The following is a 25222-nucleotide window of genomic DNA, read 5'->3' on the forward strand; positions in this document are numbered from 1 at the left end:
TATTATTTGGAGTATAAATTCAAAAATTCAAAAACAGAAAAAGGGAAGGACACGTAAGAAATCGCGGTGGAATATGCTGGAATTCCGGTACATTTTCTGCATGGCATAAGGTGGATTTTCCAGCCTCAGGTCTCCTCCTGCTCTTTGAAGGCGTTCATCGCCACGATTCCATACAAAGCGATCGAATTTCGATGTGTATTTGCGATTTTGGAATATCCTTTTGCTTGAATTTGAAAACCCACATTGGAAAATTGTATTGGAGATTGAATTGTTCTTGAATTTTGAGGCTTTGATTGGATTTTTGAGATTTTGTTAATTGTTCACAGGCTGGTTTGTTCGATTTTAGAGGTACCCATCTCAGGTTCGAGCCTTTCTTTCCCTTCTCTGCACCCAAATTGTGAGGTTTTCCTCTCGTAGATTTGGAAGGGAAAGAAAGGCCAAGTTCTGAGGTGCCCATTTTTCCTGTTTGTGTCAAGTTGTATGTATCTTGTATTCAACAATGAGCGCTGTTTCGGGGGTGATTTCGCGCCAAGTTTTGCCTGCCTGTGGCAGCCTTTGCTTCTTCTGCCCAGCATTGCGAGCCAGGTCTAGACAGCCGGTTAAGAGATACAAGAAGCTCATTGCTGACATTTTCCCTCGTAACCAGGTTCGTTCTGCTCTCGTATTTTATCTACATGGGTTTTTGTTGCTTGCATTCGATTCGTTACTTGTTTCCTAAGATAGTTTTACCGTTTGTAAAGAGACTTGTGTGGATGATAATATATGACATCTCTATGTGCATTTTTGTGGGTTTGGAAAAGTGTTGATGTTATGGTAGATATGTAGTCCATTGCTGGATGATGGCATTCTGCTGTGAAAACGCAACCATTTGACATGACTATCAAAGTAATGATTCTTCCTAAGTGAACTAAAATTGAGAGGACAATTTTTTAACTTACTACCATCCATTACATAGTCTAATCGAGTAGATTGAGTATTGAAGAATCGTCTGAATTGTCTGAGTTTTGACAATCCAAGTTCTTGAATCTTCTTGTCAAATAGAATCACTCCTCCAAACCATAAATTTTAACATGGTAACATCTAACCAGTACTTGAATTAATTGACAGTTACTTGCCCATCCATTTTGTATTTATAAGCCTACATATATATTTAATATGTTTTGTATGTCGACAAATATTGAGTTTATTATGGCTTTGAAAACTAAATGAAAAACTAGGTATCTGCTAGTGTTGGATGCCTTGTGAGGCTAATCTAGAGTTATGTAATATGCATCTTTGTCTAGTAAAATGAGTATTTCGTAACTTTAGAGCACTCATGTAAACAAACGTTGAAACTGATTATGACTATGGTAGCCAATTGAAAGCCCAGTTTCTCATATTGTTGTCTGCCATTCGAGGATGAAATGAGGCCTAGAAAGAACTGCTTATCGGTGTAGTAAGTTGTTTATGGCTCTAATTGAAAACAGAGCATTGTAATCGTTGTGTGCCATGTCGTTATTAACTGTAGGCCTTATGTATGATGTGTTGGCGGTGTTATGTTTTTATCTTCTTATGTACATCATGGTTTTTATTTTTCTTGAGAATTCAATTCTTATACAATGAGGTTCAGTTGGGTATACAAGAAAGAAATTGTAGGTTGCCTTTTCTTGATGCAACCAATGCCTTGTAGATGAATTTGTATGATTTATTTTCTGACAATAAAAGAATTTACTTGTTTCTCTGGTTAATAAATACTAGTTGATTAAACCTTTTTTTCCCATTCTTGTAGTTTTTATTCTACTCACCCAAGGGAGAATCCTGTCAGAACAGTCTGTAATAATGTATGTTTGTGTTACTCCCTTTTGGGTTTTTTTCCTGGTCAGAACACATGTTCTTTGATGGAAAATCCTGGTTAGACACCATCAAATTTAGTTTCTTTGCATCCCTTAAAAGTATGAAGTTTCCCTATTCTGGCTTTTCTGTGAAATATTGTTCTATTAATTTCTTAACATCAATGCAATCACTTTCTTAACGAATGTTGCATTATCAAGTTTCAGGACTTATTCTTTTCACTTTGACAGGAAGAAGGACCAAATGATCGGAAGATTGGAAAGTTGTGCGAATATGTTGCCAAGAATCCTTTGCGAATCCCAAAGGTATCAATTATATTCTGTAAATCCTAAAAATTTATTTTAACCTTATTTGAGGGATCCCAAACATAACCTTATCTGAGGGGCACCTTGTGCGGCGCACTCTGGAATTTATTTCGATGAACTGAACCATCTTATGTTTTAGTTCTTCATTCAAAGGTCATCCTTGCAAAACATTGGACAAAACCGCTACCACTAAGACATCTAGTTGTAGCCAAGAAAATAGACCAATATGATATTTCAAGAAAACACTAAATTGACACCACTTAATTGAGTGGTTAAGGGTTTCAGATTTAAGTGATTTTTGCAAGTACAATCTTGAGTGAAGACATAAAACAAGGTGAGCTGGATCATCAAAATACAAGGGGAGTGGATGTCCCTGAAATAACCTTATTTGAGGGATCCCTCAAGAAGCTCCCTCCATATATGTCCGTCATATATAACTTAACTCATGATACAACAACAACAACAACAACAAAGCCTTTTCCCACTAAGTGGGGTCGGCTATATGAATCCTAGAACGCCATTGCGCTCATTTGTGTCATGTCCTCCGTTAGATCCAAGTACTCAAGTCTTTTCTTAGGGTCTCTTCCAAAGTTTTCCTAGGTCTTCCTCTACTCCTTCGGCCCCGAACCTCTGTCCCGTAGTCACATTTTCGAACCGGAGCGTCAGTAGACCTTCTTTGCACATGTCCAAACCACCGGAACCGATTTTCTCTCATATTTCCTTCAATTTTGGCTACTCCTACTTTACCTCGGATAACCTAATTCCCAATCTTATCCTTTCTCGTGTGCCCATACATCCCACGAAGCATCCTCATCTCCGCTACACCCATTTTGTGTACGTTGATGCTTCACCGCCCAACATTCTGTGCCATACAACATCGTTGGCCTTATTGCCGTCCTATAAAATTTTCCCTTGAGCTTTAGTGGCCTACGACGGTCACACAACACGCCGGATGCACTCTTACACTTCATCCATCCAACTTGTATTCTATGGTTGAGATCTCCATCTAATTCTCCGTTCTCTTGCAAGATAGATCCTAGGTAGCGAAAACGGTCACTTTTTGTGATCTTCGCTAGATTGCTCCGGTCATTAGTGTGGATAAGTATATAAATGGATATAGATAGGAAAGCAAACACAAGATGTATGTGGTTCACCCAGATTGGCTACGTCCACGGAATAGAGGAGTTCTCATTAATTGTGAAGGGTTTACACAAGTACATAGGTTCAAGCTCTCCTTTAGTGAGTACAAGTGAATGATTTAGTACAAATGACATTAGGAAATATTGTGGGAGAATGATCTCGTAGCCACGAAACTTCTAAGTATCGGAGTGTGGTATCGTCTTGACTTGCCTTTATTTGTCTCATAGGTAGATGTGGCATCTTCTTTGGAAGTATTCTTCCTCCATCCAGGGGTGGTATCTGTAACTGGTGGAGATGCACATGGTAATGTATCAATTTCACTTGAAGCTTACTTGTAGTTTCATGCTTGGTCAAGCGAGATACAAACCATGTAGTAGGAGTCCCCCAAGTCGCCGAGCTGGGGGATCTGCTGAAAGAGGTGACAGACAAGGTAAGCAATCAGAGCTCCGGCTGATTGTTCACATTCTCCCTATCTTGCAGGCAGCATGAAGGATAAAGAGAAGAAAAATGAGGAGAGATGATATGGGATACTTTTGCTTTTGAAGAAGTAACTTTCCACAGGCTTATTCTTGAACTGGGCTGGAGGGTTTTCTGGTTTCCTCCAGAGTATAAGGCCGACTGAAGAATTTGAGGGTCAAAACAAGTCCATCAAATCTAGAGTACGTTCGACCCTGCTGATATGGGATACTTTTGCTTTTGATAGAGTAGTGGATGTATCGGCACGTGTGCTGTTACGCTTGTCTCCACATGCTTCCTTGTATCCTTCTCACTTGCCCTATCTGTTCCTCAGGCAGATGCAGTATCTTCCCTGGAAGCATAAGATGTTGAAGATGAGTACTCGAGAGCAATGCCAGGTAAGTAATCAGGTAAGGGGTTCCAGGCAGTCAGTTCCTGGCTGGAAGCTTGATTCCAAGTGCTGACTGATTGCTCTCTTTCTCCTTGTCTTGCAGGTAAGAACAAGGCCAAAGGAAAAGACAGGGAAAAAGCATGATATGGGATACTCTTGCTTTTAACCCTGATGATATGAGATATTCTTGCTCTAGTATAGCTTGTTTACAGAGGTATTATCGGGGGGGAAGAAAGCTGAATATTTCGAAAGGCTTTGTTGGGAGTGCCCTCTCAGATAAGAGAAAGGGTTGAGCATTTTTGCAGGTCTGCCTGTCCGTTAGGGATGGAAGTCGACATATATAGGAGTCTCCCTAACATCAAGTAATAATGCTATTCCTTTACCCTGCTTGGTTATAGCACGGTAGTGGGAGCTGCCAGCTTCACATGTTTTAACTCTGTCAGAGCACTTTGAAAAAGTGGTTTGTGGTATCTGGAAAGCTGATGTTGCGTGTGAAGATTACAGACCTGTCGGGGGTCTGGCTCTCGAGATTCGGAGAACGATGCCTCTTCGATTTTTGAGAAAGCAATCCTGCTGGGGGTCTGGCTCTCGAGATTCGGAGAGCGGTGTCTCTTCGATTTTTGAGAAAGTAATCATGTTGGGAGTCTGGCTCTCGAGATTCGGAGGGCCGTGCCTCTTCGATTTTGGAGCAAGCAATCTTGTTGGGAGTGTTTTCTCGAATGTGAGTAAAGGTTGGGCATGTTTGCTAGTCTACCTTGCCACGAAGCACAGAGGTTGACACACAGGGACTTTCCAATTATCCAGCAGTGGTACTGTTCCTTTACCCTCTCTTCGATTTTGAGAAAGTAATCATGTTGGGAGTCTGGCTCTCGAGATTCGGAGGGCGGTGCCTCTTCGATTTTGGAGCAAGCAATCTTGTTGGGAGTGTTTTCTCGAATGTGAGTAAAGGTTGGGCATGTTTGCTAGTCTACCTTGCCACGAAGCACAAAGGTTGACACACCGGGACTTTCCAATTATCCAGCAGTAGTACTGTTCCTTTACCCTCTCTTCGATTTTTGAGAAAGTAATCATGTTGGGAGTCTGGCTCTCGAGATTCGGAGGGCGGTGCCTCTTCGATTTTGGAGCAAGCAATCTTGTTAGGAGTGTTTTCTCGAATGTGAGTAAAGGTTGGGCATGTTTGCTAGTCTACCTTGCCACGAAGCACAGAGGTTGACACACCGGGACTTTCCAATTATCCAGCAGTGGTACTGTTCCTTTACCCTTGTGGGTAATAATATGGTAGCTAGACCTTCAAAATTTATGTGTCTAAACTTTGTTAGTGTTGTTTCTTTGCAATTCTTTTACCCTTCTTGGTCAGAGCGATGTAGTGGGAGCTGCAAGCTTCACGTGTCTCAACTTTGTCAGAGAACTTTGGCAAAGTTATCTGTGGTACCCATGAGCTACTGTTGCGTGTGGGAAGTGGGTGATTGAATAGTACGATTCATGTGCTTTCTACTTCGCCAGAAATCTTCGACAGAATGCCCATAATTTCCGCAAAGCTGAGTGTGCGTGTGACAGGTGCTGACAAGGCTGGAAAAGTAGGTGCCTCTTCGATTTCTGAAATCGGCCCTCGTGGTCTCTGATCAGCCCAGCTTTTGAGAAAGCAAGCCTCTTCGATTTCTGAGATCGGCCTTTGTGGTCTTTGAGCAGCCCAGCTTTTGAGAAAGCAAACACCTCTTCGATTTCTGAGATCGACCCTCGTGGTCTCTGAGCAGCCCAGCTTTTGAGAAAGCAAACGCCTCTTCGATTTCTGAGCAGGCGCCTCTTCGATTTCTGAAGCTTCGTCGAGTGCAGATTTTTATAGGGGCTGACATTAAGTTCCAAAGCACACTTGAATATCCACCAGTAGAAGCTCCATTCTTGCACTTCTAAGATCTTGATTTGTCCGACCTCTTCTCTCTTCAACACCTTTGAAAATGTCTGGCCCCTCCGACTGTCGTTTTGACTTGAACCTTGTTGAAGAGGCAGCCCCGCCTTCTCCAGACAACATATGGCGACCATCCTTCGTCTCCCCTACTGGTCCTCTTACCGTTGGGGATTCCGTGATGAAGAATGATATGACCGCTGCGGTAGTGGCCAGGAACCTTCTGACTCCCAAAGATAACAGACTACTTTCCAAACGGTCTGATGAGTTGTCTGTTAAGGATTCTCTGGCTCTCAGTGTTCAGTGTGCAGGTTCTGTGTCTAATATGGCCCAACGCCTATTTGCTCGAACCCGCCAAGTTGAATCATTGGCGGCTGAAGTGATGAGTCTCAAACAGGAGATTAGAGGGCTCAAGCATGAGAATAAACAGTTGCACCGGCTCGCACATGACTATGCTACAAACATGAAGAGGAAGCTTGACCAGATGAAGGAATCTGATGGTCAGGTTTTACTTGATCATCAGAGATTTGTGGGTTTGTTCCAAAGGCATTTATTGCCTTCGTCTTCTGGGGCTGTACCGCGTAATGAAACTCCAAATGATCAATCTCTGATGCCTCATCCTTCTAGGGTTTTGTCCAGTACTGAGGCTCCAAATGATCCCCCTCCGGTGCCTTCTCTTTCTGGGGCTCTACCGCCTGCTGAGACTTCTCCTAAGCAACCTTTGTGAAGGCTCCCTCTTGTTTGTTTATTTTGACTCAAGTATATGTACATATTTGTAACTTATAGGGGATATCAATAAATAAGCTTTCCTTCATTTCAACGTATTGTGTTAAATACACCAAAGCCTTCTTCGCTAAGTTCTTTGAATTTTCTTTTGTTGAAGCTTGTATGTTGAAGCTTTGTGAGTGGAGCATATAGGTTGAGGTAGTGTTCCCTTAATTTCCCGAGTGAGGAAAACTTCTCGGTTGGAGACTTGGAAAATCCAAGTCACTGAGTGGGATCGGCTATATGAATCTTAGAACGCCATTGTGTTCTGTCCTGTGTCATGTCCTCCGTTAGATCCAAGTACTCTAAGTCTTTTCTTAGGGTCTCTTCCAAAGTTTTCCTAGGTCTTCCTCTGCCCCTTCGGCCCTGAACCTCTGTCCCATAGTCGCATCTTCTAATCGGAGCATCAGTAGGCCTTCTTTGCACATGTCCAAACCACCGTAACCGATTTTCTCTCATCTTTCCTTCAATTTCGGCTACTCCTACTTTACCCCGGATATCCTCATTCCTAATCTTATCCTTTCTCGTGTGCCCACACATCCAACGAAGCATCCTCATCTCCGCTACACCCATTTTGTGTACGTGTTGATGCTTCACCGCCCAACATTCTGTGCCATACAGCATCGCCGGCCTTATTGCCGTTCTATAAAATTTTCCCTTGAGCTTCAGTGGCATACGGCGGTCACACAACACGCCGGATGCACTCTTCCACTTCATCCATCCAGCTTGTATTCTATGGTTGAGATCTCCATCTAATTCTCCGTTCTTTTGCAAGATAGATCCTAGGTAACGAAAACGGTCGCTCTTTGGTATTTCTTGATCTCCGATCCTCACCCCTAACTCGTTTTGGCCTCCATTTGCACTGAACTTGCACTCCATATATTCTGTCTTTGATCGGCTTAGGCGAAGACCTTTAGATTCCAACACTTCTCTCCAAAGGTTAAGCTTTGCATTTACCCCTTCCTGAGTTTCATCTATCAACACTATATCGTCTGCGAAAAGCATACACCAAGGAATATCACCTTGAATATGTCCTGTTAACTCATCCATTACCAACGCAAAAAGGTAAGGACTTAAGGATGAGCCTTGATGTAATCCTACAGTTATGGGAAAGCTTTCGGTTTGTCCTTCATGAGTTCTTACGGCAGTCTTTGCTCCTTCATACATATCCTGTATAGCTTGGATATATGCTACTCATACTCCTTTCTTCTCTAAAATCCTCCAAAGAATGTCTCTTGGGACCCTATCATACGCTTTTTCCAAATCTATAAAGACCATGTGTAAATCCTTTTTCCCATCTCTATATCTTTCCATCAATCTTCGTAAGAGATAGATTGCCTCCATGGTTGAGCGCCCTGGCATGAACCCGAATTGGTTGTCCGAAACCCGTGTCTCTTGCCTCAATCTATGCTCAATGACTTTCTCCCAGAGCTTCATTGTATGACTCATTAGCTTAATTCCCCTATAGTTCATGCAATTTTGTACATCGCCCTTATTCTTGTAGATAGGCACCAAAGTGCTCATTCGCCACTCATTCGGCATCTTCTTCGTTTTCAAAATCCTATTGAAAAGGTCAGTGAGCCATGTTATACCTGTCTCTCCCAAAACTTTCCACACTTCGATTGGTATATCGTCTGGGCCTACTGCTTTTCTATGCTTCATCTTCTTCAAAGCTACACCCACTTCTTCCTTCCGGATTCTACGATAAAAAGAGTAGTTTCTACACTCTTCTGAGTTACTCAACTCCCCTAAAGAAGCACTCCTTTCATGTCCTTCATTGAAAAGATTATGAAAATAACCTTTCCATCTGTCTTTAACCGCGTTCTCTGTAGCAAGAACCTTTCCATCCTCATCCTTGATGCACCTCACTTGGTTTAGGTCCTTTGTCTTCTTTTCCCTTGCTCTAGCTAGTTTATAGATATCCAACTCTCCTTCTTTGGTATCTAGTCGCTTATACATATCGTCATAAGCCGCTAACTTAGCTTCTCTCACAGCTTTCTTCGCCTCTTGCTTCGCTTTTCTATACCTTTCACCATTTTCATCGGTCCTATCCTTGTATAAGGCTTTACAACATTCCTTCTTAGCCTTCACCTTTGCTTGTACCTCCTCATTCCACCACCAAGATTCCTTTTGGTGTGGGGCAAAGCCCTTGGACTCTCCTAATACCTCTTTTGCTACTTTTCGGATACAACTAGCCATGGAATCCCACATTTGGTTAGCTTCCCCCTCTCTATCCCACACACACTGGGTGATTACTTTCTCTTTGAAAATGGTTTGTTTTTCTTCTTTTAGATTCCACCATCTAGTCCTTGGGCACTTCCAAGTCTTGTTCTTTTTTCTCACTCTTTTGATATGTACATCCATCACCAACAAGCGATGTTGATTAGTCACGCTCTCTCCTGGTATAACTTTGCAATCCTTACAAGTTATACGATCCCCTTTCCTCATTAGAAGAAAATCTATTTGTGTTTTTGACGACCCACTCTTGTAGGTGATCACATGTTCTTCTCTCTTCTTAAAGAAGGTGTTGGCTAAGAAGAGATCATATGCCATTGCAAAATCCAAGATAGCTTCCCCATCCTCGTTTCTCTCCCCAAAACCATGGCCACCATGAAAACCTCCATAGTTGCCTGTCTCCCTGCCCACGTGTCCATTTAAATCTCCTCCTATAAATAACTTCTCCGTCTGAGCAATTCCTTGCACCAAGTCTCCAAGGTCTTCCCAAAATTTCTCCTTCGAACTCGTATCCAACCCTACTTGAGGTGCGTACGCACTAATCACATTGATAAGTTCTTGTCCTATTACAATCTTGATTGCCATGATTCTATCTCCTACCCTCTTGACATCTACAACATCTTGTGTCAAGGTCTTGTCCACGATGATGCCAACACCGTTTCTCGTTCTATTTGTGCCCGAATACCATAGTTTAAACCCTGAGTTTTCTAGATCCTTTGCCTTACGACCAACCCACTTAGTTTCTTGTAGGCACATAATATTTATCCTTCTCCTCACCATAACTTCTACTACTTCCATAGATTTTCCCGTCAAGGTTCCTATATTCCACGTTCCTAAACGCATTTTGCTCTCTTGAACTCTACCCTTCTGTCCTAGCTTCTTCGCCCTTCCCAGTCTAATAGGATCAAAGTACTTCTTTTGTATGTCCCGTGTAAAGTTGATAGGAGCATATGCTCCCAAACAACTTTGAGTGGAGTCGTTCGAAAAGAAGTTTCTATAGCCCCCTTGCTCATTTAACACTGTATCCGGGTGCCGATGGAGATACAGCGACCCTTGCTCACTTATCACTGTGCTCAGGCCACACAGCGCGCCACTTACGGGTGACGCCCTAGCTTTAGCGCGATTTCGTTCTGGATTCATTTTCATAAGGATTCGACGTGATCATGGAGTGCCGGTTGTCGACTACCTGACGCCCTCCCCCTCCTCCTTTATCCGGGCTTGGGACCGGCAATGTAAGATAAACTTACACGGCGGAGTTATATAACTTAACTCATGATAAAAATAAAAAACAATTATCATCGTAACTCAATAGATAATTTGTTTAAAGAAGAGAGAAGGGAGAAAACACTGGGAAGTAAGTTGACCGAAAGAGTTGAGAGAAAATAATGGATGTAGTTATTAATAAGTCACAAACTACAAAATCTCAAACGTACATGTTTTTGTTCATTTGTCTATTCGCATTTGTTGGGGGCTATGTCATCATGTCAAAAATGCCTTGTTCACAATGATGTGAATTTCTGACCCTTCTAATAGGTTTCTCAAATCATTTCTGATATTGAATTTCAGCAATGGTTCAATCTTCTTATAGTTTTCTTAATTTTTCTGAATGGTGTTACCAATGGAATCAAACCTTTGCCTTGCACCATAAATATGTGATATGGTTCACTATGCGATTGTTGTCAATAAAAATTCAGCCTTCCTTGCTTCCTTTTTTCTACGAAGTGAAATGTCCTTTGAATTAAAGTATTTTGAAGGAGTAGCATTTTAGAGATTTTTGTGAAAATCAGTTTAAGAAAAAGTACCACATATGGACAATGTTAAATATTCTTTCTTTTCTGACCAAATTTGAATATTTTGGGAGCAGATCACAACTTATCTAGAGCAAAGGTGCTACAAGGAATTGAGGAACGAGAACTTTCGATCTGCAAAAATTGTCATGTGCATTTATAACAAATTGCTGATTTCTTGTAAGGAGCAAATGTGAGTTCATCCTTATCTAATTTTTTGTTCTATTATCTCTCTCTCTCCTCACACTTTTCAAATAGCAGTATTGACTGTTCAAAGAGAGTGCAAATTTTCTTTTATGATGGTCTCATTTGGGGCTTAGAGTTGAGCTCTAAGGTCTAAAACTATAAGCAACACTTTAAACCCTAGTATTTGCTCTTTTTGACTGTTAATTTGGACTATTGAGTTGGAATGATCTGTTTGAACATGAGGTCCTGATCCACATTCTGGCAACGTATAACATGGCATAAATCTACCAACAATAGACTCTCTCTCTCTCTCAAGCTCTCTGTTTATTTGTGCTTGTGGGTGTGTATATATAAAAAATATATAAATGCATATTTTTGTGTGGTTACATGGTTAATTTATATGTTCAGTGACATTTTCCTAGGCCTCTTTTTGCGAGTAGCTTACTCAGCATTATGCATACACTGTTGGATCAAACACGGCAAGATGAAATGCAAATTATAGGATGTCAGACTCTTTTTAACTTTGTAAATAATCAGGTTTGTAAATTACAAGATACAAAGCTTCACTTTTAATTTATCACCAGCCAGCTTGGCTAGAGAAAATTTCAAATTTAATCCGTCTCTCTGATTTTTGCAGACGGATGGAACTTATATGTTCAACTTAGAAGGCTTTATTCCAAAATTGTGTCAGATAGCTCAAGAGTCGGGGGAAGATGAAAGGGCAAGTAATCTACGTTCAGCTGCACTCCAAGCCCTTGCTTCAATGGTACTTTTTCATATTGTTTCTGTTATAAATTTAACACTACACCTTAGCATTAACTTCATGTCATGTTAAATGCATGTGAAATTCAAAATTCAAAAATGAAACATGCTATGGGAGATTCTTATTACACTTTGGTTCGATCTATCTTTCTTTTTTCCGTCTCCCCTTTTTCTTGAACTTAGCAAATTTGTCCCCTTTACCATGAATTGTGTCCTTTTCTGTATTCTTTGCCCGATGAAGCTCTTAAAAGTGAAATAAGATGATATCTCTGTTGGAAATATATGCTTGTCACAGCATGTTTTCTCAAAGTTCAGAATCTATATCCCTGATGCAAAACTGAGTTTCCTAAATTTTCTTTTGTAGGTTTGGTTTATGGGTGAGAACTCTCATATATCAGTCGAGTTCGATAACGTAAGTACATTTGAAGTTTCTTAAATCTTGTTCCAAACTTTCAAGTAATCTTTTGATAGTTCTAGAAGATAAATGTGAATATAATTTTTTGGATCAACCTCAACTATAAATTTATTATTTATGCTTTAAAATTTTGCACTTTTTGCATTAAATATAAAATATTAACACCTTCAAGACCTTTTGATAACCATTTCATTTTTTGTTGTTAGTTTTCACTTTTTGTGGTTGAGATATGAGGAAAGTTATGGGGAGAAAGAAGGGATGGAGAAGGGTGGTGGGAAGGTAGGGAAGAAATAAAGTACAACGAACGAAAACAAAATCTTATAGGGAGAACAACTTCAAATAGTTGTTGGTTTTTAGTTTTCATTTTGTGTATCTCCTCTTATACATTGATTGTACATCTCTCCCACCATCCTTCCTCCACTCTTCTGGATCCCCTCCTCTCCCCCATATATTTTCCCTATATCTCAAGTACAAAAAATTGAAACCTAAAACTAAAAACGAAATGGTTACGGAACGGGAAAGGATAAGATTAGGAATGAGGATATCCGGGGTAAAGTAGGAGTAGCCGAAATTGAAGGAAAGATGAGAGAAAATCGGTTACGGTGGTTTGGACATGTGCAAAGAAGGCCTACTGACGCTCCGATTAGAAGATGCGACTATGGGACAGAGGTTCATGGCCGAAGGGGTAGAGGAAGACCTAGGAAAACTTTGGAAGAGACTCTAAGAAAAGACTTAGAGTACTTGGATCTAACGAAGGATATGACACAGGATCGAGCACAATGGCGTTCTAAGATTCATATAGCCGATCCCACTCAGTGACTTGGATTTTCCAAGTCTCCAACCGAGAAGTTTTCCTCACTCGGGAAATTAAGGGAACACTACCCCAACCTACATGCTCCACTCAGAAAGCTTCAACATACAAGCTTCAACAAAAGAAAATTCAAAGAACTTAGCGAAGAAGGCTTTGGTGTATTTAACACAATACGTTGAAATGAAGGAAAGCTTATTTATTGATATCCCCGATAAGCTACAAATATGTACATATACATGAGTCAAAATAAACACACAAGAGGGAGCCTTCACAAAGGTTGCTTAGGAGAAGTCTCAGCAGTCGGTAGAGCCCCAGAAAGAGAAGGCACCCGAGGGGGATCATTTGGAGCCTCAGTACTGGACAGAACCCTAGAAGGAGGAGGCATTAGAGGTTGATCATTTGGAGCTTCATTACGCGGTACAGCCCCAGAAGACGAAGGCAATAAATGCCTTTGGAACAAACCCACAAATCTCTGATGATCAAGTAAAACCTGACCATCAGTTTCCTTCATCTGGTCAAGCTTCCTCTTCATGTTTGTAGCATAGTCATGTGCGAGCCGGTGCAACTGTTTATTCTCATGCTTGAGCCCCCTAATCTCCTGTTTGAGACTCATCACTTCAGCCGCCAATGATTCAACTTGGCGGGTTCGAGCAAATAGGCGTTGGGCCATATTAGACACAGAACCTGCACACTGAACACTGAGAGCCAGCGAATCCTTAACAGCTAACTCATCAGACCGTTTGGAAAGTAGTCTGTTATCTTTGGGAGTGAGAAGGTTCCTGGCCACCACCGCAGCGGTCATATCATTCTTCATCACGGAATCCCCAACGGTAAGAGGACCAATAGGGGAGACGAAGGATGGGCGCCATATGTTGTCTGGAGAAGGCGGGGCTGCCTCTTCAACAAGGTTCAAGTCAAAACGACGGTCGGAGGGGCCAGACATTTTCAAAGGTGTTGAAGAGAGAAGAGGTCGGACAAATCAAGATCTTAGAAGTGCAAGAATGAAGCTTCTACTGGTGGAGATTCAAGTGTGCTTTGGAACTTAATGCCAGCCCCTATAAAAATCTGCACTCGACGGAGCTTCAGAAATCGAAGAGGCGCCTGCTCAGAAATCGAAGAGGCGTTTGCTTTCTCAAAAGCTGGGCTGCTTAGAGATCACGAGGGTTGATCTCAGAAATCGAAGAGGCGTTTGCTTTCTCAAAAGTTGGGCTGCTCAAAGACCACGAAGGTCGATCTCAGAAATCGAAGAGGCGCTGGCTTTCTCAAAAGCTGGGCTCCCCAGAGACCACGAGGGCCGATCTCAGAAATCGAAGAGGCACCTACTTTTCCAGCCTTGTCAGCACCTGTCACACGCACACTCAGCTTTGCGGAAATTATGGGCATTCTGTCAAAGACTTCTGGGGAAGTAGAAAACACATGAATCTTACTGTTCAATCACCCACTTCCCACACGCAACAATAGCTCATGGGTACCACATATAACTTTGCCAAAGTTCTCTGCCAAAGTTGAGCACGTGAAGCTTGCAGCTCCCACTACATCGCTCTGACCAAGAAGGGTAAAAGAATAGCCAAGAAACAGCACTAACAAAGTTTAGACCCATAAATTTTGAAGGTCTAGCTACCATATTATTACCCACAAGGGTAAAGGAACAGTACCACTGCTGGATAATTGGAAAGTCCCTGTGTGTCAACCTCTGTGCTTCGTGGCAAGGTAGACTAGCAAACATGCCCAACCTTTACTCACATTCGAGAAAACACTCCCAATAAGATTGCTTGCTCCAAAATCGAAGAGGCACCGTCCTCCGAATCTCAAGAGCCAGACTCCCAACATGACTACTTTCTTAAAAATCGAAGAGAGGGTAAAGGAACAGTACCATTGCTGGATAATTGGAAAGTCCCTGTGTGTCAACCTCTGTGCTTCGTGGCAAGGTAGACTAGCAAACATGCCCAACCTTTACTCACATTCGAGAAAACACTCCCAACAAGATTGCTTGCTCCAAAATCGAAGAGGCACCGCCCTCCGAATCTCGAGAGCCAGACTCCCAACATGATTACTTTCTCAAAAATCGAAGAGACACTGCTCCCCGAATCTCGAGAGCCAGACCCCCAGCATGATTGCTTTCTCAAAAATCGATGAGGCATCGTTCTCCGAATCAATCGAAGAGGCGCTCGCTTTCTCAAAAGCTGGGCTGCTCAGAGACCACGAGGGCCGATCTCAGAATTCGAAGAGGCACCTACTTTTCTAGCCTTGTCAGCACCTGTCACACGCACACTCAGCTTTGCAGAAATTATGGGCATTCTGTCGAAGACTTCTGGTGAAGTAGAAAGCACATGAATCTTACTGTTCAATCACCCACTTCCCACACGCAACAATAGCTCATGGGTACCACAGATAACTTTGCCAAAGTTCTCTGCCAAAGTTGAGCACGTGAAGCTTGCAGCTCCCACTACATCGCTCTGACCAAGAAAGGTAAAAGAATAGCAAAGAAACAGCACTAACAAAGTTTAGACACATAAATTTTGAAGGTCTAGCTACCATATTATTACCCACAAGGGTAAAGGAACAGTACCACTGCTGGATAATTGGAAAGTCCCTGTGTGTCAACCTCTGTGCTTCGTGGCAAGGTAGACTAGCAAACATGCCCAACCTTTACTCACATTCGAGAAAACACTCCCAACAAGATTGCTTGCTCCAAAATCGAAAAGGCACCGTCCTCCGAATCTCGAGAGCCAGACTCCCAACATGACTACTTTCTCAAAATCGAAGAGAGGGTAAAGGAATAGTACCATTGCTGGATAATTGGAAAGTCCTGTGTGTCAACCTTTGTGCTTCGTGGCAAGGTAGACTAGCAAACATGCCCAACCTTTACTCACATTCGAGACAACACTCCCAACAAGATTGCATGCTCGAAAATCGAAGAGGCACCGCCCTCCGAATCTCGAGAGCCAGACTCCCAACATGATTACTGCCTCAAAAATCGAAGAGACACTGCTCTCCGAATCTCGAGAGTCATACCCCCAGCATGATTGCTTTCTCAAAAATCGAAGAGGCATCGTTCTCCGAATCTCGAGAGCCAGATACCACAGACCACTTTTTCAAAGTGCTCTGACAGAGTTAAAACATGTGAAACTGGCAGCTCCCACTACCGTGCTATGACCAAGCAGGGTAAAGGAATAGCATTACTACTTGTTGTTAGGGAGACTCCTATATATGTCGACCTCCATCCCCAACGGACAGGCAGACCTGCAAAAATGCTCAACCCTTCATCATATCTGAGAGGGCACTCCCAACGAAGCCTTTCGAAATATTCAGCTTTCTTTCCCCCCGATAATACCTCTGCAAACAAGCTATACTAGAGCAAGAATATCTCATATCATTAGGGTTAAAAGCAAGAGTATCCCATATCATGCTTTTTCCCTGTCTTTTCTTTTGGCCTTGTTTTTACCTGCAAGACAAGGAGAAAGAGAGCAATCAGTCAGCACTTGGAATCAAGCTTCCAGCCAGGAACTGACTGCCTGGAACCCCTTACCTGATTACTTACCTGGCATTGCTCTCGAGTACTCATCTTCAACATCTTATGTTTCCAGGGAAGATTCCGCATCTGCTTGAGGAACAGATAGGGCAAGTGCGAAGGATACAAGGAAGCATGTGGAGACAAGCGTAACAGCACACGTGCCGATACATCCATTACTCTGTCAAAAGCAAAAGTATCCCATATCAGCAGGGTGGAACGTACTCTAGATTTGATGGACTTGTTTTGACCCTCAAATTCTTCAGTCGGTCTTATACTCTGGAGGAAACCAGAAAACCCTCCAGCTCAGTTCAAGAATAAGCCTGTGGAAAGTTACTTCTTCAAAAGCAAAAGTATCTCATATCATCTCTTCTCATTTTTCTTCTCTTTATCCTTCATGCTGCTGCAAGATGGGGAGAAGGTGAACAATCAGTCGGAGCTCTGATTGCTTACCTTGTCTGTCACCTCTTTCAGCAGACCCCCTAGCTCGGCGACTTGGGGGACTCGTACTACATGGTTTGTATCGCGCTTGACCAAGCCTGAAACTACAAGTAAGCTTCAAGTGAAATTGATACATTACCTTGTGCATCTCCACCAGTTAAAGATACCACCCCTGGATGGAGGAAGAGTACTTCCAGAGAAGATGCCACATCTACCTATGAGACAGATAAGGCAAGTCAAGACGACACCACACTCCGATACTTAGAAGTTTCGTGATTACGAGATCATTCTCCCACAATATTTCCTAATGTCATTTGTACTAAATCATTCACTTGTACTCACTAAAGGAGAGCTTGAACCTATGTACTTGTGTAAACCCTTCACAATTAATGAGAACTCTTCTATTCCGTGGACGTAGCCAATCTGGGTGAACCACGTACATCTTGTGTTTGCTTTCCTATCTCTATCCATTTATATACTTATCCACACTAATGACCGGAGCAATCTAGCGAAGATCACAAAAAGCGACCGTTTTCGCTACCTAGGATCTATCTTGCAAGAGAACGGAGAATTAGATGGAGATCTCAACCATAGAATACGAGCTGGATGGAAAGAGTGCATCCGGCGTGTTGTGTGACCGTCGTAGGCCACTGAAGCTCAAGGGAAAATTTTATAGGACGGCAATAAGGCCAGCGATGTTGTATGGCACAGAATGTTGGGTGGTGAAGCATCAACACGTACACAAAATGGGTGTAGCGGAGATGAGGATGCTTCGTGGGATGTGTGGGCACACGAGAAAGGATAAGATTGGGAATGAGGATATCCGAGGTAAAGTAGGAGTAGCCGAAATTGTAGGAAAGATGAGAGAAAATCGGCTCCGGTGATTTGGACATGTGCAAAGAAGCCCGACTGACGCTCCGGTTCGAAGATGTGACTACGGGACAGAGGTTCAGGGCCGAAGGGGTAGAGGAAGACCTAGGAAAACTTTGGAAGAGACTCTAAGAAAAGACTTAGAGTACTTGGATCTAACGGAGGACATGACACAAAACCGAGCGCAATGGCGTTCTAGGATTCATATAGCCAACCCCACTTAGTGGGAAAAGGCTTTGTTGTTGTTGTTGTTGTTTGTATCTTTCAGATGGTTAAAATTTTCTAGCTGCTAGAATTTTTTATTTTTTTTATAATTATTAACTTATGAGTTATGACTAGCCTAAGGCTCCATTTTGATTGCCAATATTAAATCTGAGGGATTGTCAACTTTGACTACCCATTTCAGTTAATGTTACAGGTTGAATTGATTGAATATATGATAACATTGTGAAAAAAAAAAAAAATGGTTACAGGTTGAATTGGTTCTTCAGTTTTATGATTGTGTTACTCGTCACTCATTTACTTCTCGAAGTCATTCTTATGAAGCAGCTAGAACGAATGCTACCTAAACCTCTTGACATTGGTCTTTTTCCATATTAATATACAGATTGTTGCAGTTGTCTTGGAAAATTATGGTGGCTTAAATAAAACTTCAGAGAACCTTGAAGGTTCTAAGAATCGGTGGGTGCAGGAACTGCAAAGTAATGAGGGTCATGTTTCTTCTTCCCCAGATGTCGTCATCAGGCTTACATCTTGGAGCACCCTAGTGGATGACAAAGGCAATCTAAATGTGACAGTGTACGTCTCTGTTGGCATGAGATTTTGTCAACAGCTTTACATTGTTTTGTCAATAGACCAATTCATTTCAATTATTAATGTTTGTTTTATTATCCTATAGGGAAGATGCCAAGAACCCCTGCTTTTGGTCCAGGGTTTGCCTGCACAACATGGCCAAGCTAGCCAAGGAGGCCACAACAATAAGGCGTGTCCTGGAATCTTTGTTCCGTTACTTCGACACTGGGAACTTATGGTCTCCCAAATATGGTCTTGCTATCCCAGTCCTCAAGGATATACAAGTTTTAATGGATGATTGTGGTATTTAAATTTATCTTTTGTATACTTCATCTTTAGGTCCTATTAGATGTTTCAACCACAAATGCTCTTCTATTGATAGACTTATTCAGCCTTTCGGTCTTTGGTTGCAGGGCAAAGTACACATGTTTTGCTTTCCATCTTAATCAAGCATCTGGATCACAAAAATGTCCTCAAACAACCCAACATGCAGGTCGACATAGTGGAGGTCACCGCCTCTCTTTCTCAACTTGCCAAGGTTGAGCCCTCTGTGGCAATAATTGGTGCAGTAAGTGATGCCATGAGGCATTTGAGGAAGAGCATTCACTGCTCGCTTGATGATGCTAATCTAGGAACAGATGTAATAAAATGGAACAGAAGCTTTAGAGAAGCGGTGGATAAGTGCCTTGTACAGTTATCATATAAGGTGGTACTCTTCTATAACAGTCACTGAATTAACTTTGTGCCTAAAATTCCACCATCACGAAATTTTCTGAGCTATAATTGCTTCTTGTAATGTTAATTCTTATCATAGCAAATAGTTTAGTAAGTCATAAGTTTCCATAGGTTCAGATACCAATTTTTATTGTTAGTGACTCCGTCACCAGTACAACAACTAAGCTGTCATTCTTTAACAGGTTGGAGAACCAGGACCAATCCTTGATGCAATGGCTGTTATGTTGGAGAATATCTCAACCATAACAGTTATAGCCAGAACTACAATTTCTGCTGTTTATCGTACTGCTCAAATTGTAGCTTCCTTGCCAAATTTGTCCTATCAAAACAAGGTGAGTAATTTACTTATGGTCGTGTACTTATTTGAAATTTTGAGATTCTTTCGGTCTTATTTGTCCTATCAAAACAAGGCAAGCAATTTACTTATGGTATCGTACTTGTTTCAAAATTTTGAGATTCTTAGAGTCATGTACAGAATTTTTAATTATTTGCCTTGTGCACTTTCGTTAGGCTTTTCCTGAGGCATTGATTCATCAACTACTCCCAGCTATGGTCCATCCTGACCATGAAACACGTGTTGGAGCCCATCGCATCTTTTCCGTTGTTCTTGTTCCATCTTCAGTTTGCCCTAGTCGCTCCTTACCTAATGCTGAGTCAAAAAAGGCATTGAATTTTCCCAGGACACTCTCAAGAACTGTATCTGTCTTTTCTTCTTCAGCTGCCCTATTTGAGAAGCTAAAGAGAGAGAAAATTTCTTCACGAGATAGTATCTGTGAAGAGGACAATGAAAATTCTGTTGCTGATGGGGAACAAGGAGACACCAATAGTGGGATTCTGAGCAGATTGAGGTCTTCTTATAGTCGGACGTATAGCATGAAAAGTTCTCCTGCACCTTCAGCAATAAATGAAAATTCCGTCAACAATTCGATTAAGGAACCTGTGAGTTTTAACAGTTTGAAACCTCTTCTCCTCATTGCTCCCTTTTATTTTTTATTTGCAAGATGCAGCGTGGGGGTGCAGCCATATGGATCTTTCTGCCTCAATGTGTTTGTCTCCATCATGTGCAGGAGGGGGCTGTACATGAGGGAGAGGATGTTAGCTTGATATACATTGTTGGCACATTCCATAAAAAATTAGACTTTTGGAGTTCAATAGTTGTCTAACAACGTTGATTTGATTGTGAATAGCTGTTTTTATTTGTTAAACCTCAGGAAGCTGATTCCCTCAGATTGAGCAACCACCAGATAACTCTCTTGCTTTTATCAATTTGGGTGCAATCCATCTCTCCTGGGAACATGCCTGAAAACTATGAAGCAATTGCTCACACACATAGCCTCGTGGTACTTTTTTCTTGGGCCAAGGTAATTGCTTGAGTGATGTTGCTTGATGAGTCTTTTCTATTATATATGCTGGTGATGTTTTTTTAATAGTTTCTATTCTTTATGATGGCATTTTCATTTTAATGGCATCCGAATGATGATAGCATGTTTGCATGATAAATTGCATCACTTCGTGTTATTGCTTAATATTTAGCTAGAGCGATAGTTAACATGTTACATGAATTTAGTTCATTTCCAGTTTTCTTCTTCTTCAGAGTGTATTTAGTGGATTGTTTAACATCGTAGTCATTACTTTTTTTTTAATCCTGGAAGGAATTGAGGCACAAGTAAAGGTTGATCAATCTTCCCTATGAATTCCAACTGTATGCCCGGGAACCTCAGACAATTAGTTATTATGTAATTGCACTAGAATGAAAATGAAAACTGATAACATAATTTCTAAGATTCGCTCAAAATCCATCCTAGATCATTGCTCATTTGAAGCTCAAGACTTTGTCTTAATCTTCCGTAACTGGTACTAACTGCTTTATAAGCTTCTTAGCTCACTTCCCACCTCCTATGTCATTGTAATTTTGAGGGTACTGTCAGCATGGGAAAACTCTGACTCTAAAGTATATGGAGAATTCAGAATTTTAAAGAGACGACTTGGAGAATTTTTTCCCGTTCTATTCTCAGATAATGGCACTATTATTTTGTCATTCCTTCATCTTTGTTGCTTCTATATTCATGTTTTCTCTCTTCTTATTGTTGTTTATCTTTTGTTGTAGAATTCCAGAATTGAGGTTCTTGTTCGAAGTTTTCAGCTAGCATTTTCCTTGCGGAACATATCTCTTAATGAAGGAGGTGAGCCCCGCAGTATGTCCAAACCAATGAGCATGCATAATGCATATGCTCTATGCTTGCGTTTTCATTTATGATTATAAGATATAATTGTTCGTTAATTCATTTGCTAATGTTAAATATTAGTTAGAGAAGAAAACATGAGAAAGTAAAACGTTGTTTAAGTAATAGACTGGATAGTCAATAATTTATTTGTTAGGATGTCATAACAAGCTCTTTCCCTCTATCTTTTCAGGTGTGCTGCCACCATCGCGTCGCAGGTCCCTCTTTACCCTGGCAACTTCAATGATTCTCTTTCTATCAAAAGCATACAATATTGTTTCTCTTGTTCGTAGAGCCAATGCAGTACTTGTGGATAAAATAGTAAGTTGCTTTTTCAGGTGAAGTTTCACATAGGTTGCCTCGTTGATTTCCTGTGGTCTCATAAGCTCCAAATTATCTTTAATAACTACTTGCTTATGTATGCGACATTTTGCTTAAACTTATCAATTCTAAGGACATGAAAGACGTGAAGAAAGTGAACCATATACCGGCATCTTTTTATGTGAGATTTCCATAATCAAACTTCTCTATCAAACATAAAATAGCTTTGACACCTTTATACGCTTAATCAGGTTGATCCATTCCTGCGTTTGGTTGAAGATCGCAAGTTACAGGCTGTTAAGACTGGACTGGACCATCCCAGACATCTTTATGGATCTGAAGAAGATGATCGTCTGGCATTAAAATCTCTGTCAGAGATAAATATTACTGAAGAGCAAACTAAGGAATTCTTTGCTTCTGAAGTTGTGAAGAGCTTGGAAAGATTGTTAGATGTAAGCTTTTATACCAATTGTTTAAGTGTTTTGGACTTTTCATAGTGCAGGAAAAGAAATCATTTGTGTTATACCATGGATTATGAATAGCGAGCTATTTATGCAGGCCGAATTGTCTACTATAAGGGAGGAGCTGCTCAGTGAATTCTTACCTGATGATGTATGTCCACTGGGAGCCCAGTTGTGTATGGATGCGCCGCAAAAGTTATATCAGGTTGATTCCCGAGACAGTAAATCTATGAAGGAGGTAAGTACCCTTCATAGCTTTCACTTTTGTTTTTGTTTTTTGGTTGTGTGGGGGTGTAGCAACTAAAACATAAGCGTTGAGAGGGAAGAAACGGGGGTACTTATCACCATGCCACAGTTAGAGGTGGTCAGCATCAAGTTTTCTCTTAATGCTCAGGACTCATGGTTTTATTTTTGTAACGCAGGATGCTCCAATATTTTCATTGGATGATGATTCCTTTCCAGGTTCATTTGATAGCCAAAAGAACAACTTAGATTTTTCTGCAGATTCTCCCAATCTTCTGAGCGTCAATCAATTTATTGAATCTGTACGTTAGCCATTGCATGTTCTGTATTTAGTTTTATTGCTTTTAAAAAAAATAGTCTTCTGTTGTTTGTTCACATGCAAGATTCAGAGAGAGAAGTGTTCACCATTACAATGTTTTTATGTGCTCAGGTTCTGGAGACAGCACATCAAGTTGGAAGACTGTCGGTCTCTAATGCACCTGATGTGCCATACAAGGAAATGGCCGGGCACTGTGAGGCACTCCTGATAGGAAAGCAGCAGAAGATGTCGAATTTGATGAGCTCCCAACAGAAGCAGGAGTATTTGATGAACCAGTCTTTACAAAATCAGAACGATGATGCGAAATGGATAACATCTGGTTTCCATGCTGACTTCGGCTCATATAGGGTACTGCTTTCTGGCTTTAACCAAAATTAGGCATACTTAGTACTGTACAAGTACCATGCACACACTCTGGCTGGCATTTTAAATCTAAAGTTGTGAACTTGAATGACAATACAGAGCGGAAATCCATTTGCTGATGACACTGCCACTTCATACAATCCTCCCCCAACCGCAGGCCATGCCTCAGTGATGTGTGTAAACGAATACCAGCATCATCCCCACTCTTTCAGACTACCGGCGTCGAGTCCATATGATAACTTCCTAAAAGCTGCAGGTTGCTGATTCTATACAAGTGATGAAAGAAAATTATTGGTTAGTGAATTTAAGAAGCTCAAGGGATACCAGCTTTAACTATTTATTTTTACTTTTAGCTTCTAACTTTTTCATTTTAGGCCCTGTAATTTCATTTCCAATTCTTTGTAATTTCATTTCCAATTCTTTCATTCTTTTCCTTTTTCCAATTACACTAATTCAATGTATTTGATGTATAAAAGTTAAAAATTATTTGTCACTTTTAATTGTTACTGTGGAGCTTCATGTGAATTGCAGGTTTCACTAGGGTGTTTGATTTGGAACATCTGCCATTTTCTTACCAGAAGCTGTGAGGCAAACATAACAAGCTATTGAAAGGATGTTTGTTATGCAAGATTGGCTCGAATTGGACTAATTTTACAGATTGAGCTGGATATGCTTATCTTGGACTTAATCATATCCTATATTTGGTGTGCATCAAGACTAAGGGGGTAGGATAATATTTTATAGTGCTACTTTATGTTTGGGGTAGAGATGAATTGGTGTGGATGGAAATGTAAATTACTTTCGAAGTCGTGTCTTTATATAGTGTCAAGTTTGAGCTTGAAGGTGATTCATTAGTCGTTTGACTTGTTATCTCACTCATTAAAACATATAGTCGTTTGACTTTGGAAGACATGAAGGGCATCTTAACCTTATTAAGAGTCTCCTTTAAGGTATCTTGGCCACATCGGATTTCATGGCATGTGACGGAGCCACGATTGTAGGAATTTTCATCCTGTCGTTGATGCTGCAGGTTAAGTCCTTATTTATCCTTGCTAGGCTAATCCCTCTTTGAGGCCTTGTTAGGTCAGGTGGGGTTTGGGCTTTGTAAGCCATCTGATGATTTAAATGGCTGGGTAGGATCATGAGTGTCTAAATGTTTCCATGGAAAATGCTAGGTGTAATTTTTTTTTTTTTTAATACAACGATATATTTTACATTAAGGGGAGATGAGAGTTAAGCCACATAATGGTTGGTATCGAATTCGCCATCTAGGAGATTCGAACTTAAAACATCTCACTTATAAATGAAAATGAATACTACAAGACCGTAATAGTAAATGGCTGAAAAATGGTAGTTTTATAGACTTCTTAAAAAAATGTCTTATCCTTAAGCATCCAGATTTACAAGTGTATGAATCTGTGAAGCTTATGGCCCTGTAGCCATATATTGTCGCTAGAACGATTATAAAGACTTATTATATATATACATGCGCCGACACATACACGACGCTAAGTATTTCTGTTAGTACAAAACAACCATTCACAACATTTAGAGGGAGTATTTTAATCTAGGTCCAAAAAATGGACCCGGCTTCTCTGCCTTCCCACTTCCCGTACACTCCCATCCCCTCCTATTTTGTGCGGTCACGGTTAAGTCACATCAACATTTTATATTGATTTTTTTATAGAGATAATAAGACAAAAAGCAATAGTAATTTAAAATGTTAACGTGGCTTAACCGTGACCGCACAAATAGAAAGGGATGAGAGTGTACGGGAAGTGGGAGGGCAGAGAAGCCAGGTCCCAAAAAAATTGAACTATTATTTGTAGATGTGACAGGCTACTTATAAATAGTTTACTTACAAGAAGGGTAATTGCAGCACCTAAAATTGAAGGAATTTTTTTTTTTTTTTTTTTTTTAGTTAATTTATTTTAAATTTTATGCGCAATGTTGATAGA

The 25222-nt window shown here is 40.9% G+C and overlaps 1 protein-coding gene and 1 long non-coding RNA gene across 7 annotated transcripts; both read left to right on the plus strand.

Annotated features, from left to right (window-relative positions):
* On the plus strand, positions 1–24213 carry LOC126592712 (protein SEMI-ROLLED LEAF 2-like). Of its 6 annotated transcripts, none has more exons than XM_050258475.1 (21): positions 1–129; positions 327–646; positions 2061–2135; positions 10890–11005; positions 11421–11535; positions 11636–11764; positions 12125–12172; positions 18416–18606; positions 18707–18903; positions 19014–19306; positions 19518–19667; positions 19846–20274; positions 20547–20696; positions 21443–21530; positions 21751–21878; positions 22012–22059; positions 22130–22330; positions 22437–22577; positions 22762–22884; positions 23013–23249; positions 23364–23764. In XM_050258475.1, exons 2-21 carry the CDS (start codon positions 500–502, stop codon positions 23526–23528), a joined length of 3171 nt encoding a protein of 1056 aa, XP_050114432.1. In that variant the 5' UTR covers positions 1–129; positions 327–499; the 3' UTR covers positions 23529–23764. The 6 variants fall into 6 exon arrangements, with proteins under 6 accessions (XP_050114432.1, XP_050114431.1, XP_050114430.1 ...); XM_050258474.1 differs by adding an exon at positions 23796–24213 and having other exon boundaries at positions 27–646; positions 23364–23558; XM_050258473.1 differs by having other exon boundaries at positions 27–646.
* On the plus strand, positions 12871–17345 carry LOC126592717 (uncharacterized). Its single transcript, XR_007612761.1, has 2 exons — positions 12871–14541; positions 15456–17345. It is a non-coding gene; the product is annotated as an uncharacterized LOC126592717 (long non-coding RNA).
* Positions 24214–25222: the final 1009 nt, after the last annotated feature.

Source organism: Malus sylvestris, chromosome 12 (assembly GCF_916048215.2).
Source record: "Malus sylvestris chromosome 12, drMalSylv7.2, whole genome shotgun sequence".
In the NCBI taxonomy this organism is placed as follows: domain Eukaryota; kingdom Viridiplantae; phylum Streptophyta; class Magnoliopsida; order Rosales; family Rosaceae; genus Malus; species Malus sylvestris.